The 17,062-nt window shown below is 42.9% G+C and overlaps 2 protein-coding genes across 9 annotated transcripts in view; one reads left to right on the top strand and one right to left on the bottom strand.

Moving 5' to 3' along the window:
- The window catches only part of LOC106606337 (neuronal-specific septin-3), a 218,060-nt gene extending 210,287 nt beyond the window's left edge, over positions 1 to 7,773 (top strand). For 4 of the 6 annotated variants that reach the window (XM_045715908.1, XM_045715911.1, XM_045715910.1 and 1 more), the window contains 2 exons: positions 706 to 757; positions 3,503 to 7,773. In XM_045715908.1, the coding sequence (XP_045571864.1) occupies positions 706 to 757; positions 3,503 to 3,695 (245 nt within the window). In that variant the 3' untranslated portion in view covers positions 3,696 to 7,773. The remainder of the gene's footprint in view (positions 1 to 705; positions 758 to 3,502) is intronic. The other 2 variants (XR_006769324.1, XR_006769325.1) reach the window with 2 other exon arrangements.
- A 519-nt stretch (positions 7,774 to 8,292) lies between these two features.
- LOC106592509 (F-box/LRR-repeat protein 16) overlaps positions 8,293 to 17,062 on the bottom strand; it is a 59,055-nt gene continuing 50,285 nt past the window's right edge. For all 3 annotated transcript variants that reach the window (XM_045715912.1, XM_045715914.1, XM_045715913.1), the window contains exon 7: positions 8,293 to 14,824. In XM_045715912.1, the coding sequence (XP_045571868.1) occupies positions 14,676 to 14,824 (149 nt within the window). In that variant the 3' untranslated portion in view covers positions 8,293 to 14,675. The remainder of the gene's footprint in view (positions 14,825 to 17,062) is intronic.

The raw sequence follows: 17,062 nt of genomic DNA, 5'->3' as shown, positions 1-17,062 counted from the left end.
AATAATAATATGAATATGAAGCTGGTATATGCAGCACTGTTGTACATAAAATAAAACACATATAGGGATCCTGAGTGGGGCAGCGGTCTAAGGCACTGCACCGCAGTGCTAGAGACGTCACTACAGACCCCGGTTTGATCCCGGGCTGTATCACAACCGGCCGTGATCGGGAGTCCCATAGGGTGGCGCACAATTGGCCTAGCGTCGTCCGGGTTAGGAGATGGTTTGGCCGGGGTAGGCCGTCATTATTAAATAAAAATGTGTTCTTAACTGACAGGCCTAGTTAAATAAAGGTTAAATAAAACCTAAATATCCCTATGCAGTTTCATTCTGGAGTCATGTGCTCAACTGCCCTCTAGTGTTAGTAATGAGGAAGTTGCAGAGCAGGAAGCATACATGTATTACGAGAGAGAGATTTGAAAAGTCTTTATTCTTTTGGAGTGTAACGTTTACTGTACATTTTTTATTGTTTTTTTTCACTTTTGTTTATTATTTATTTCACTTGCTTTGGCAATATAAACATATGTTTCCCATGCCAATAGATCCCTTAAATGGACATTGAATAGAGAGAGAGAGAGAGAGAGAGAGAGAGAGAGAGAGAGAGAGAGAGAGAGAGAGAGACAAAGGGTTGGTGTTCCATGGATGTGATGTAATAACTGGTTTTAACCTGTTTTAGTCAATCTGTTCTATTCTGTCTGTCCATAGTTGAAAACGTGGCGCATTGTGAGTTTACCAACTTGAGAGATCTGCTGATTAGGTGAGTTCCAGTTACACGTACAACCACTCAACATCGCATGCATGTACACACACATGCTGCCTGGGGTGGTTTAGAGGTCCAAGCCTCTGCCTCTGGAGCACATGTACAACGTACCACTGACAGCATGGGTTGGAATCCAGCCTGGAGCTCTTCCATCACTCTCTCTCTCTACCTTTCACCTCTTCCATCACTCTCTCTCTACCTTTCACCTCTTCCATCACTCTCTCTACCTTTCACCTCTACCATCTCTCTCTCTCTACCTTTCACCCCTTCCATCTCTCTCTCTACCTTTCACCTCTACCATCTCTCTCTCTCTCTACCTTTCACCCCTTCCATCTCTCTACCTTTCACCTCTACCATCTCTCTCTCTCTACCTTTCACCTCTTCCATCACTCTCTCTACCTTTCACCTCTTCCATCTCTCTCTCTCTCTCTACCTTTCACCTCTTCCATCTCTCTCTCTACCTTTCACCTCTACCATCACTCTCTCTCTACCTTTCACCTCTACCATCTCTCTCTCTCTACCTTTCACCTCTACCATCTCTCTCTCTCTACCTTTCACCTCTTCCATCTCTCTCTCTACCTTTCACCTCTTCCATCACTCTCTCTCTCTACCTTTCACCTCTTCCATCACTCTCTCTCTACCTTTCACCTCTACCATCTCTACCTTTCACCTCTACCATCTCTCTCTCTCTACCTTTCACCCCTTCCATCTCTCTCTCTACCTTTCACCTCTACCATCACTCTCTCTCTACCTTTCACCTCTACCATCACTCTCTCTCTACCTTTCACCTCTACCATCACTCTCTCTCTACCTTTCACCTCTACCATCTCTCTCTCTCTACCTTTCACCTCTTCCATCTCTCTCCTACCTTTCACCTCTTCCATCTCTCTCCTACCTTTCACCTCTTCCATCTCTCTCCTACCTTTCACCTCTTCCATCACTCTCTCTCTACCTTTCACCTCTACCATCTCTACCTTTCACCTCTACCATCTCTCTCTCTCTACCTTTCACCTCTTCCATCTCTCTCCTACCTTTTACCTCTTCCATCACTCTCCTACCTTTCACCTCTTCTAATTCACACACTTTTCAAGAGAACATCCCTGGTCATCCCTACTGCCTCTGATCTGGCGGACTCACTAAACACACATGCTTTGTTTGTAAATGATGTCTGAGTGATGGAGTGTCCCTGCTTTCTGTAAATGATGTCTGAGTGATGGAGTGTCCCTGCTTTCTTTAAATAAAAAAAACAAGAAAATGGTGCCATCTGGTTTTCTAAATATAAGGAATTTGAAATTATTTATACTTTTCTTTTGATACTTAAGTATATTTTGAACCAAATACTTTTAGACTTTTACTCAAGCAGTATTTTACTGAGTGACTTTTACTTGAGTCATTTTCTATGAAGGTATCTTTACTTTTACTCAAGTATGACAGTTGGGTACTTTTTCCACCACTGATTCCTAGTACACTTCCACACAGTAGTTAGGCTGTACCTGTCCTGATGATGCATGGCAACAACCAAGCTGTTAACTGCAGCCATAATAGAACACACTAACATCCATCATATCAGCTGTCTATCCTTCATCATCCATCATATCAGCTGTCTATCCTTCATCATCCATCATATCAGCTGTCTATCCTTCATCATCCATCATATCAGCTGTCTATCCTTCATCATATCAGCTGTCTATCCTTCATCATCCATCATATCAGCTGTCTATCCTTCATCATATCAGCTGTCTATCCTTCATCATCCATCATATCAGCTTGTCTATTCTTCATCATCCATCATATCAGCTGTCTATCCTTCATCATCCATCATATCAGCTGTCTATCCTTCATCATCCATCATATCAGCTGTCTATCCTTCATCATCCATCATGTCAGCTGTCTATCCTTCATCATCCATCATATCAGCTGTCTATCCTTCATCATCCATCATATCAGCTGTCTATCCTTCATCATCCATCATATCAGCTGTCTATCCTTCATCATATCATCTGTCTATCCTTCATCATATCAGCTGTCTATCCTTCATCATATCAGCTGTCTATCCTTCATCATATCAGCTGTCTATCCTTCATCATCCATCATATCAGCTGTCTATCCTTCATCATCCATCATATCAGCTGTCTATCCTTCATCATATCAGCTGTCTATCCTTCATCATATCAGCTGTCTATCCTTCATCATATCAGCTGTCTATCCTTCATCATTCTCATCAGCTGTCTATCCTTCATCATATCAGCTGTCTATCCTTCATCATATCAGCTGTCTATCCTTCATCATCCATCATATCAGCTGTCTATCCTTCATCATATCAGCTGTCTATCCTTCATCATATCAGCTGTCTATCCTTCATCATATCAGCTGTCTATCCTTCATCATATCAGCTGTCTATCCTTCATCATATCAGCTGTCTATCCTTCATCATATCAGCTGTCTATCCTTCATCATATCAGCTGTCTATCCTTCATCATATCAGCTGTCTATCCTTCATCATATCAGCTGTCTATCCTTCATCATATCAGCTGTCTATCCTTCATCATATCAGCAGTCTATCCTTCATCATATCGGAACACGAGAAAGAGAGCGAAAGAAAGAAAGAGGAGCTTTTTTTTTTAACAAAGGAGAGATGTTTTTGTTGGCCACCACACCTTGGATTTTGAACATTTTATTGAGTTTTATAAATAAACATGCACATACATTAGTGTTTTTGTGTTTGTCTGTGTGTCCCTAAAGGTCCCACCTGCAGGACCTGAAGGACGTGACCCACAACATCCACTATGAGACATTCCGCGTCAGGAGGCTGAACGAGAGTAACCTGACCGTCCACGGTCTGGCCCTGTCCTGCTTTCCAATGGAGAACGGGACCCACGGAACCAACGGAACCAATGGAACCTCAGACAGGAGCGAATCAGAGAGCCACCTCTGAGGGGGACCCCAGAGTGCGTCGTACACAGCAGCAGCTCCACCTTCCTGCTCACAGCTTCCTGTTTCCTGTTTTGACTGCAAAATGGTTGGTCGACTGTTTCCCCCAATCGGAACACGAGAAAGAGAGCGAAAGAAAGAAAGAGGAGCTTTTTTTTTAACAAAGGAGAGATGTTTTCGGTGACCACCACACCTTGGATTTTGAACATTTTATTGAGTTTTACTAAAGACATTATTGATAAGAAATGCATTTAAACTTCATATATGAATATATTTTCTCAGAATGAGTTTATATTTCCTGGAAGCAGGGTCACACAGGGCTGGAAGAGCAGAGAGAGATGGGGAGAGAAAAACTGAAAAAGAGAGGGGGAGATTGATGGATGGAAAGGGGGAGAGTGAGGGATGGAGAGAGAAATGAAAACAGAGGGAGAGAGGGGTAGGGTGAGAGATGGAGAGAGAGATAAAAACAGAGAGAGAGGGGCCGAGTGAGGGATGGAGAGAGAGGAAGAGATAAAAATAGAGAGGGGGAGAGAGAGGAGGTGTGTTATGTGCTCAGACAATGTTATTTCTGCAATACCGATGTTTATGCAGTGTCATTGTTTACACTCATACTACCCCTGGAATTCAGAAAACTGGAATCACCTGCCTGAGAGTGATTTACAGTATACTGTAGCTAACACAGCTACAGCCTCCTGTATTCTACAGTACCCACGTCCATTCTGCTACAGCCTCCTGTATTCTACAGTACCCAGGTCCATTCAGCTACAGCCTCCTGTATTCTACAGTACCCACGTCCATTCAGCTACAGCCTCCTGTATTCTAGAGTACCCAGGTCCATTCAGCTACAGCCTCCTGTATTCTACAGTACCCAGGTCCATTCAGCTACAGCCTCCTGTATTCTACAGTACCCAGGTCCATTCTGCTACAGCCTCCTGTATTCTAGAGTACCCAGGTCCATTCAGCTACAGCCTCCTGTATTCTACAGTACCCAGGTCCATTCAGCTACAGCCTCCTGTATTCTAGAGTACCCAGGTCCATTCAGCTACAGCCTCCTGTATTCTACAGTACCCAGGTCCATTCAGCTACAGCCTCCTGTATTCTAGAGTACCCAGGTCCATTCAGCTACAGCCTCCTGTATTCTACAGTACCCAGGTCCATTCAGCTACAGCCTCCTGTATTCTACAGTACCCAGGTCCATTCAGCTACAGCCTCCTGTATTCTACAGTACCCACGTCCATTCAGCTACAGCCTCCTGTATTCTACAGTACCCAGGTCCATTCAGCTACAGCCTCCTGTATTCTACAGTACCCACGTCCATTCAGCTACAGCCTCCTGTATTCTACAGTACCCACGTCCATTCAGCTACAGCCTCCTGTATTCTACAGTACCCACGTCCATTCAGCTACAGCCTCCTGTATTCTACGGTACCCAGGTCCATTCAGCTACAGCCTCCTGTATTCTACAGTACCCAGGTCCATTCAGCTACAGCCTCCTTTATTCTAGAGTACCCAGGTCCATTCAGCTACAGCCTCCTGTATTCTAGAGTACCCAGGTCCATTCAGCTACAGCCTCCTGTATTCTAGAGTACCCACGTCCATTCAACTACAGCCTCCTGTATTCTACAGTACCCACGTCCATTCAACTACAGCCTCCTGTATTCTACAGTACCCAGGTCCATTCAGCTACAGCCTCCTGTATTCTACGGTACCCAGGTCCGTTCAGCTACATTCTCCTGTATTCTAGAGTACCCAGGACGATTCAACTACAGCCTCCTGTATTCTACAGTACCCAGGTCCATTCAGCTACAGCCTCCTGTATTCTACGGTACCCAGGTCCATTCAGCTACATTATCCTGTATTCTAGAGTACCCAGGTCCATTCAGCTACAGCCTCCTGTATTCTAGAGTACCCAGGTCCATTCAGCTACAGCCTCCTGTATTCTACAGTACCCAGGTCCATTCAGCTACAGCCTTCTGTATTCTACAGTACCCATGTCCATTCAGCTACAGCCTCCTGTATTCTACAGTACCCAGGTCCATTCTGCTACAGCCTCCTGTATTCTAGAGTACCCACATCCATTCAGCTACAGCCTCCTGTATTCTAGAGTACCCACATCCATTCAGCTATAGCCTCCTGTATTCTAGAGTACCCACGTCCATTCAGCTACAGCCTCCTGTATTCTACAGTACCCAGGTCCATTCTACTACAGCCTCCTGTATTCTACAGTACCCAGGTCCATTCAGCTACAGCCTCCTGTATTCTACAGTACCCAGGTCCGTTCTGCTACAGCCTCCTGTATTCTAGAGTACCCATGACCATTCAGCTACAGCCTCCTGTATTCTAGAGTACCCACATCCATTCAGCTACAGCCTCCTGTATTCTACAGTACCCAGGTCCATTCTGCTACAGCCTTCTATATTCTACAGTACCCAGGTCCATTCAGCTACAGCCTTCTATATTCTACAGTACCCAGGTCCATTCTGCTACAGCCTCCTGTATTCTAGAGTACCCATGTCCATTCAGCTACAGCCTCCTGTATTCTACAGTACCCACGTCCATTCAGCTACAGCCTCCTGTATTCTACAGTACCCATGTCCATTCTGGGTGTTATTTGGCCACAGCAGAAATGATATGGTCTATATTTGGTCTAGATTTGTCAAACTCATTCCACTGAGGGTCCAGTTTCTGTGTTTTTTTTTCTTTTCCATTCAATTAAAACCTAGACAACCAGGTGAAGGGAGATCCTTACTAATTAGTGACCTTCACAGGTGGTCTGTATGCTACTGTGTGAATACTGCAATGTGGCTTTGTTTGAATTCCGCCCCGTTTCTCCATCTCTCAAAGGACGGCAGCCTTTTTAACACTGTATGAATACTGGCAGAGCCATAGCCTAGCCTATGTATGGCTTATGAACCTCTTTCTATAACACAGGCATAGGCCTGTAATATATTCAGACGCTTCATTTCATTTAATACGCATGTTGACTTAAAAAAAGAAAATATTTTTTTTCCAGAAAATTATTTTTTGTTTGTAACCTTTTCCACCTGCGGTAAACGTCGATACACACATACATATCCATACACACATACATATCCATACACACATACATATCCATACACACATACATATCCATACACACTTGTCCATCCATACGTACACAGTCCAAGGGCCGTTCTGTGTTGTGTATAGAGGGAGTGCTAGATCCCTTCTCTCTCCTTCCCGATGGTGAGCTGTGCTGTTTGGAGAAAGGGCTCCACCTAGAGGCCAAGTGGAGGAATGACCGGAGTCAGAGACAAGAGGATACAAACTGTACTCTCTCACCAAAGTGTCTAGGGTTGCGAAATTCACAGTAGCTCTCAATGATACTATGTTATGGAGAGAGACAGGAAATGATGCAGACAGGATTAGATTAGCCCAGTTTACCCTCCTCTGTTGTATGGCTTTGGATGTGCTTAACTGTAACTTAGAGACCCAAACTTCCTGTTTAACGTTAACATGTAAATGTGATGCTAGGGGGGCCGCTTTCCGGACACAGATTAAGCCCACTTCGTCCTATAAACCTTCTCCATTGAAAGTGTTTCGTAGTCCAAGACTAGGCTTAATCTGTGTTGGGGAAACTGGTCCTATGATAACCATGTATGTGTGTGTTTGCCCATTCAAAGCCTGTTGTGTCTTCACAGACTGACTGCCTCTTCTTCAACTACTGATCAGCTGTCTGTTTTTAGACCAGATCACTAGATCATCACCCACTGTTGTCCATTAAAGGCTCATCTCTCTCTCATTTATATACCTAGTGTTGACCTGGTACACAGCTGCCTATGACTGACAGGCATCTTGTACATACACACACACGCACACGCACACACACACACACACACACACACACACACACACACACACACACACACACACACACACACACACACACACACACACACACACACACACAGACCCACCCATGACGTGATAATGTCTGTGTTGTTTATCTCCTGCCTCTGATGTTTTATATTGTTGTAGCCTAATGTTCTGTAAGCTGCATCCTGATAGACCTTGTTTTACACATTAATAAACACCATTGATTTACCATCAAATGATTGTCACTGTTACACGTCTGGTGGGCCCTGTGACTCACAATGACCCAGACACAGGGAGAATCACAATTGCATTTCCTTGATTCCTCGAGTCCTTTCTCCTCGCCTCTTTCTCAAAACCCGTTGGATGAGAAGGTCAAAAAGGAGGGACCTTTGACCTACTCATCCAATGGGTTTTGAGGAGGCCGCAAGGAGAGAGGACGCGAGGGATCACGGAAACGCAATTGAGGTTCTCCCTATAAGGCCACGTACAACAAGTTGTACAGCTGATGTACAACTCATTTGGCACAACAGTCGTGATGAGAGTGGCAGTTTATCTGCATAGAAAGTGTTGGGAGACAAAACATTTTTGTGCAGACAAACCTTCACATAAATATCAGTTGCTTCACAACAACCATTGTTGTCAAATGTGTATAAAAATGCAGGTGCGCACCACTGTGAGTTGCTTTGAATAAAAGCCTTGGCTAAATGGCAATGTAGGAGGATGAAAGGAAGGAGATGAGGCACACGGTTTAGTTTTGTACAACTTTTACTAAAACGGTGCAGACTGGAACCAAAACCATGTCAAAAAACAACAACTGCTCTCTGACAAGGCACTGCAGCCATCCTTCAGATTCACCACACCTCTTTCTCTCCTGTCCAATCAAATCCATTAGAATTACCACACCACTTTCTCTCCTGTCCAATCAAATCCTTTAGATTCACCACACCACTTCTATCCTGTCCAATCAAATGTTTCATATCATCACCACAGTATCAGTATTTACACAAAACAATGAGCAAAACATAATATAAGAAACAAACCCTCCAGAAAACATCTTCATATGACCTCTGTGTCACAAATAATAAACAGAGATACCAAAATAGTACCCATTATATAGGAATGTAGGTAAGGGAGTGTGGCAGACAGACAAGAGATGTAGAGTACAGTTGTTCCTAAGAGTAACATGGGCCTTTAAAAGCTGCATAGCCGAGAGCGCTCTATGGATTGAATCCCGGCCCTAAATACCCCACAACGTCCCATAGACCAGTGTCCCTCCCAAGCCACCATACCGTACCGGCAGATCACTGTAAACTCAGTTAAACTGTAAACTCAGTTAAACTGAAACAGTTGAATTGAAACAGTTGAACTGACGCCAATGGAGACCTGGATAGAAGTTACATGTTAAGTCAGCAACTGTTTTCCATGTTTATGCTCCATAGACATTCCTGTCTTCAGATGCTCTTCGTACCAGATCAGTGCAAACCAGTTGTTGACAGTGTTCTGAAGACTGATGTATTTTAACCCTCTAAACATGTTCCTCTGTGTGAATCAGAAGTACTTCCAACATACTTTTATTGTTATAATTATTATACTGTGTCTTATTCAGTACAGAGTTTTAACCTGTTGGGTTGGTCTCCATGTGAAACAATACATCAAACATGTCCCTGGACTCTTCCTCTGTTAGACAGAAGGAGAGAGAGAGAGAGAGAGAGAGAGAGAGAGAGAGAGAGAATGTGTTAGTTAGAAAGATGGAGAGAGAGAGAGAGAGAGAGAGAGAATGTGTTAGTTAGAAAGATGGAGAAAGAGAGAGAGAGAGAGAGAAAGAGAATGTGTTAGAAAGATGGAGAGAGATAGAGAGAAGTGGTGGCTAATGACAAATGCCCCTGGACACTTCTTCTGTTAGAGATGGGGGGGGGGCTGTCAGCTTGGTGCTTGTCCTTAACATAGGTACAGTACAGTGTACAGTAGGGCTGTACAGGGTTGAGGTTGGGGGGTGATGATGTCAGTAATCCAGCCATTTTTGCTAACCGGACAGTATGCAGCAAGCTAAGCTAACCAATCCAGCTATCCTAGCTAAACTGACAGTATGCAGCAAGCTAAGCTAACCAATCCAGCTATCCTAGCTAAACTGACAGTACGCAGCAAGCTAAGCTAACCAATCCAGCTATCCTAGCTACACTGACAGTATGCAGCTAGTTAAGCTAACCAATCCAGCTATCCTAGCTAAACTGACAGTCTGCAGCTAGTTAAACTAACCAATCCAGCTAGCTTAGCTAGGGGTCCAGGGGTGTCGGGAAAAAGACTACTGAAAGAAAACATTCTGTGCTGGGCTCTCCCGGCCGTTACAAATCTGTAAGCCCACAACAGCTCACTATTTTCACGGCACCCTCAAGATTCAATGTGAATTTATAAAATTGCAATCAAGTACTGTTGAAGTAAAGCTGGACACAAAAGTCAAGATTGCTATCAGAACAAAAATAGAATCCCCTAGTGGTCCAGCAGCCACAGCTAAGAGCTAGAATCCCCTAGTGGACCAGCAGCCACAGCTAAGAGCTAGAATCCCCTAGTGGACCAGCAGCCACAGCTAAGAGCTAGAATCCCCTAGTGGTCCAGCAGCCACAGCTAAGAGCTAGAATCCCCTAGTGGTCCAGCAGCCACAGCTAAGAGCTAGAATCCTCTAGTGGACCAGCAGCCACAGCTAAGAGCTAGAATCCCCTAGTGGACCAGCAGCCACAGCTAAGAGCTAGAATCCCCTAGTGGTCCAGCAGCCACAGCTAAGAGCTAGAATCCCCTAGTGGACCAGCAGCCACAGCTAAGAGCTAGAATCCCCTAGTGGACCAGCAGCCACAGCTAAGAGCTAGAATCCCCTAGTGGACCAGCAGCCACAGCTAAGAGCTAGAATCCCCTAGTGGACCAGCAGCCACAGCTAAGAGCTAGAATCCCCTAGTGCACCAGCAGCCACAACTAAGAGCTAGAATCCCCTAGTGGACCAGCAGCCAGAGCTAAGAGCTAGAATCCCCTAGTGGACCAGCAGCCACAGCTAAGAGCTAGAATCCCCTAGGGGACCAGCAGCCACAGCTAAGAGCTAGAATCCCCTAGTGGACCAGCAGCCACAGCTAAGAGCTAGAATCCCCTAGTGGACCAGCAGCCACAGCTAAGAACTAGAATCCCCTAGTGGACCAGCAGCCACAGCTAAGAGCTAGAATCCCCTAGTGGACCAGCAGCCACAGCTAAGAGCTAGAATCCCCTAGTGGACCAGCAGCCACAGCTAAGAGCTAGAATCCCCTAGTGGACCAGCAGCCACAACTAAGAGCTAGAATCCCCTAGTGGACCAGCAGCCACAGCTAAGAGCTAGAATCCCCTAGTGGACCAGCAGCCACAGCTAAGAGCTAGAATCCCCTAGTGGACCAGCAGCCACAGCTAAGAACTAGAATCCCCTAGTGGACCAGCAGCCACAGCTAAGAGCTAGAATCCCCTAGTGGACCAGCAGCCACAGTTAAGAGCTAGAATCCCCTAGTGGACCAGCAGCCACAGCTAAGAGCTAGAATCCCCTAGTGGACCAGCAGCCACAGCTAAGAGCTAGAATCCCCTAGTGGACCAGCAGCCACAGCTCAACAGACACAGTAGGTTGCCTCTGGAATGGAACCATATTCCTCCTATTGGCTAAGTAGTTGACTTGTTCTATATAGGGAATAGGTTCTTCAGGTATTGCTCAAAAGCTCCTCTTATTCCTATAAATATTCCTTCCTCAAATAGGGCACTTCTTTTGGCTCAAAGTAGTGCACTACATAGGTAATAGGGAGCCATTTCAGATTTTCCCGTAACCTAAATGGGCCACCCACTGAGCAGTATCATGACACACCAAACCAACAGGCTCAGCTTTAAACTGGTCTGTTTGGCTGAAAGACTGTCTCAACCAATCACAATCCTCAGTCAATAAATACAGAAATAAATAGATAAATACATTATGTACAGCACATCATTGAAGGTGAATAAATCAAAGTGGGACTAGTTGGTTAACATCCTGGCCTGTAGTGTTTGTGTGAAGCAGGAAATCAGACAGTCAGGAATCCTCAAGCTCACTACATGAATACTTAAGGTTAGAGGCAGTGAGGCTTTTAAAGGCAATGTTTCTGGGTTCGGGAGATCCCACTCACGGTTAACACTACATATGGTGGCTCAATGGGATAATGCCTTTAAAAGCAGAAATGCCTATAACCTGCTATCGGCTGTTGGGGGCTGGCCTGCACCTCTATCTCACCCATATCACCCCTGTCACCTTCACCTGAGGTCCAAGTACAAACTGTTATCTTTAGGGCTGGAGCTGAAAGAATGTTAGAACAGCTGTCTGCCTGGGGGTATGGCGGTGGGATGCAGTGTGCGTGTGTGTGTGTGTGTGTGTGTGTGTGTGTGTGTGTGTGTGTGTGTGTGTGTGTGTGTGTGTACCCAGGCCGTACCTAAATATAGCATGAGAAAAGTACCCTGTGTGGCATAAGGTGTATGCTACGCTGTAAACTGTTACAGTCAGCTCAACCTGGATGTCATTATGAAACAACTGTTACAGTCAGCTCAACCTGGATGTCATTATGAAACAACTGTTACAGTGAGCTCAACCTGGATGTCATTATGAAACAACTGTTACAGTCAGCTCAACCTGGATGTCATTATGAAACAACTGTTACAGTCAGCTCAACCTGGATGTCATTATGAAACAACTGTTACAGTGAGCTCAACCTGGATGTCATTATGAAACAACTGTTACAGTCAGCTCAACCTGGATGTCATTATGAAACAACTGTTACAGTCAGACTCAACCTGGATGTCATTATGAAACAACTGTTACAGTCAGACTCAACCTGGATGTCATTATGAAACAACTGTTACAGTCAGCTCAACCTGGATGTCATTATGAAACAACTGTTACAGTCAGCTCAACCTGGATGTCATTATGAAACAACTGTTACAGTCAGCTCAACCTGGATGTCATTATGAAACAACTGTTACAGTCAGCTCAACCTGGATGTCATTATGAAACAACTGTTACAGTCAGCTCAACCTGGATGTCATTATGAAACAACTGTTACAGTCAGACTCAACCTGGATGTCATTATGAAACAACTGTTACAGTCAGCTCAACCTGGATGTCATTATGAAACAACTGTTACAGTCAGCTCAACCTGGATGTCATTATGAAACAACTGTTACAGTCAGCTCAACCTGGATGTCATTATGAAACAACTGTTACAGTCAGACTCAACCTGGATGTCATTATGAAACAACTGTTACAGTCAGCTCAACCTGGATGTCATTATGAAACAACTGTTACAGTCAGCTCAACCTGGATGTCATTATGAAACAACTGTTACAGTCAGCTCAACCTGGATGTCATTATGAAACAACTGTTACAGTCAGCTCAACCTGGATGTCATTATGAAACAACTGTTACAGTCAGACTCAACCTGGATGTCATTATGAAACAACTGTTACAGTCAGCTCAACCTGGATGTCATTATGAAACAACTGTTACAGTCAGCTCAACCTGGATGTCATTATGAAACAACTGTTACAGTCAGCTCAACCTGGATGTCATTATGAAACAACTGTTACAGTCAGCTCAACCTGGATGTCATTATGACACAAATCCTCAGAAGGAAGCAAGCTGAGGACCCCCCCCCACACACACACACACACACACACACACACACACACACACACACACACACACACACACACACACACACACACACAGCAGTAAGGAGAGCTGGTTCACCAGGTGAAGTTTAGAATAGAAATTCGATATTACAAGACTGCAAAACTTGGCCCTCTGACAGAGCCGCCATCTTGAATGAGGACCACAAAGCATGCTGGGTAAAGGGCTTTTTTTGTGTTGAGTTGATTCAGAGACACAACGACCGTGTGTGTGTGTGTGTGTGTGTGTGTGTGTGTGTGTGTGTGTGTGTGTGTGTACATTACTGTAACGGACAGTGTAAACGGAGGTGCTGCCACATAGCATCAAGACGTTGAGGTAAGTCCTGATGCTGGCAGGTAAAACCATGGCACAAAGGATTTATATGACGGTCGTCCTCTCCCATCTAACCACTAATATTAAACTGACCACAGAATGGACTGGCAAACAGAATGGTTGGAAAGGCCAAGCTTAACCAATCAGCATCAGCTAGTGTATGTAAAGTGGAATAGAGTCTCTGTAGTCTCAGTCTGTCCTGACCCTGACCTCTGCAGGGTCTGATCAGGTGACCTCTGGTGACCTCATCAGGGTTGACCCTCCAAAACCCCAGTGTTTCCTGGGTAGTGTAGTTGTCCTGGTCCAGTACTGTAAATCCTCAGACACGTGTCCTCCCTCCACACAGGAATTCATTCTCAGTTGTCCTCAGATTCCCAAAATAATGTTTACAAAAATAAAATAATAGTAGTAGTAATATCAACAACAAAAAGAGAGAGATGAATCGGCATGACAACGAGCGGGTAAAGCGTGCAGCTCTGGCGCGTTATTCTACAGAGGCATTTTTCTTCTTCAGTTCTTTGCTAAGACATGGAGATAGAGGAGTGGGTCTGACGTCACCCCATTCTCACACAGAGAGACACGGAGATGTCACCATGTCACCGCTAAGTCTGGTTGTCTGGTGGAGTTACATGTTTCGTGTGTGTGTGTGTGTGTGTGTTTGTGTGTACAGTGTGTGTGTGTACAGTGTGTGTGCGTGTTCGATGATCCTGTGTGGAACGTGCCCAGACTCATCCCTTTCTCCACTTTGAGTCCATCACAGCCATGTTAAACTGTCATATCTGGTCTGTACAGAAAATCCCTCTGCGCTCACATCCCTCCAATCCAATAAATTCCCTTTTTTTTAGTTTATCCCTCTACAAAAAATCCCCTCTTTCCTGTAAATGTTCCCTGGTTGATCCTGGCTGGAGCAGAGATCCTGGCTGGAGCAGAGATCCTGGCTGGCTCCATCGACATGGTCATCATTCCTCCTCTGCGTTCGTTGGGCTGAAGTAAGGGAGTGGTTGGTAGTTGGGGTAGGTGGGTAGGGGATTGGTAGGCAGGTCAGTTGGTAGTTGGATAGGGTGATAGGTTAGAGGGGGGTGTGATGGGGATCCGGGTGGGGGGGGGGCTACTCGATGACCATGCAGCGTGCCAGGTGTTGTGAGTAGTACTTGAAGAGTTCAGCTGTGGCTCCAGGACAGTTGGTCAACTCCAACTCCTCTAGATCCTGGATCTGGATCAAACCAGATAGACCTGTAGTGGTTAGGAGTGGACAACCTGGGGGGGAGAGAGATAGAGAGAGAGGTGGAGAGAGGAGAGAGAGGGGGAAGAGGGAGGGAGAGATGGAGAAAAATAGGGGTGGAGAGAGGGAGGAGAAACAGAGAAAGGGAGGTAGAGAGAGAGAAAGGAGAAAGAGAGATGGGGGAGGGAGGCAGAGAAAGAGTGACAAAGGAGAAAGAGAGAGTGGAGGGAGGGAGGTAGAGAGAGGAGAAAGAGAGAGAGAGGAGAAAGAGAACAGGAACACAAGTCAAACTAATATAGTAGATGGTATAGTCTAACTTGTGTTTCTAATATAGTCGATCACTCTATCCTTCTATCTATTCTATCCATTCTATCCTTGTGTCCTATCTATTCTATCATTATATAATTGTATCTATTATATCCATTCTATCCTTGTGTCCTATCTATTCTATCATTGTAAATATTATATCATTCTATCTATTCAATCATTCTATCCTTCTATCTATTCTATCATTCTATCTATTCTATCATTCTATCCTTCTATCTATTCTATCTATTCTATCTATTCTATCCTTCTATTCTATCCTTCTATCTATTCTATCATTCTATCTATTCTAAATATTCTATCTATTCTATCATTCTAAATATTCTATCCTTCTATCTATTCTATCATTCTATCCTTCTATCCTTCTATCTATTCTATCATTCTATCTACTATCTATTCTATCATTCTATCCTTCTATCTATTCTATCATTCTATCTAATATATCCTTCTATCTATTCTATCATTCTATCTATTCTATCCTTCTATCTATTCTATCATTCTATCCTTCTATCTATTCTATCATTCTATCTATTCTATCCTTCTATCTATTCTGTCCTTCTAAATATTCTATCTATTCTATCATTCTAAATATTCTATCCTTCTATCTATTCTATCATTCTAAATATTCTATCTATTCTATCATTCTAAATATTCTATCCTTCTATCTATTCTATCATTCTAAATATTCTATCCTTCTATCTATTCTATCCTTCTATCTATTCTATCATTCTAAATATTCTATCCTTCTATCTATTCTATCCTTCTAAATATTCTATCCTTCTTATTCTATCATTCGAAATATTCTATCCTTCTATCTATTCTATCCTTCTATCCTTCTATCTATTCTATCCTTCTATCTATTCTATAATTCTATCATTCTATCTATTCTATCATTCTATCCTTCTATCTATTCTATCATTCTATCCTTCTATCTATTCTATCATTCTATCTATTCTATCCTTCTAAATATTCTATCTATTCTATCATTCTAAATATTCTATCCTTCTATCTATTCTATCATTCTATCTATTCTATCATTCTATCCTTCTATCATTCTATCTATTCTATACTTCTATCTATTCTATCATTCTATATATTCTATCATTCTAAATATTCTATCATTCTATCTATTCTATCATTCTAAATATTCTATCCTTCTATCTATTCTATCATTCTAAATATTCTATCCTTCTATCTATTCTATCATTCTAAATGTGCTATCCTTCTATCTATTCTATCCTTCTATCTTTCTATCCTTCTATCTATTCTATCCATTCTATCCTTCTATCTATTCTATCCTTCTATCTATTCTATCCTTTTATATATTCTATAATTCTATCCTTCTATCTATTCTATCCTTCTATCATTCTATCCTCTATTCTATCATTCTATCCTCTTCTATTCTATCATTCTATCCTTTATCATTCTATCTATTCTATCATTTTCCTTTATCATTCTATCTATTCTATCCTTCTATCTATTCTATCCTTCTATCTATTCTATCTATTCTATCCTTCTATCTATTCTATCCTTTTATATATTCTATAATTCTATCCTTCTATCTATTCTATCCTTCTATCATTCTATCCTTCTATCTATTCTATCATTCTATCCTACTATCTATTCTATCATTCTATCCTTCTATCATTCTATCTATTCTATCATTCTAAATATTCTATCATTCTATCTATTCTATCATTCTAAATATTCTATCCTTCTATCTATTCTATCATTCTAAATATTCTATCCTTCTATCTATTCTATCATTCTAAATATTCTATCATTCTAAATATTCTATCCTTCTATCTATTCTAAATGTGCTATCCTTCTATCTATTCTATCCTTCTATCTATTCTATCATTCTATCCTTCTATCTATTCTATAATTCTATCCTTCTATCCTATAATTCTATCCTTCTATCTATTCTATCATTCTATCCTTCTATCTAT

This window comes from Salmo salar, chromosome ssa03 (assembly GCF_905237065.1).
Source record: "Salmo salar chromosome ssa03, Ssal_v3.1, whole genome shotgun sequence".
Taxonomy (NCBI): Eukaryota; Metazoa; Chordata; class Actinopteri; order Salmoniformes; family Salmonidae; genus Salmo; species Salmo salar.
This window is presented reverse-complemented; position numbering and strand designations above follow the sequence as displayed.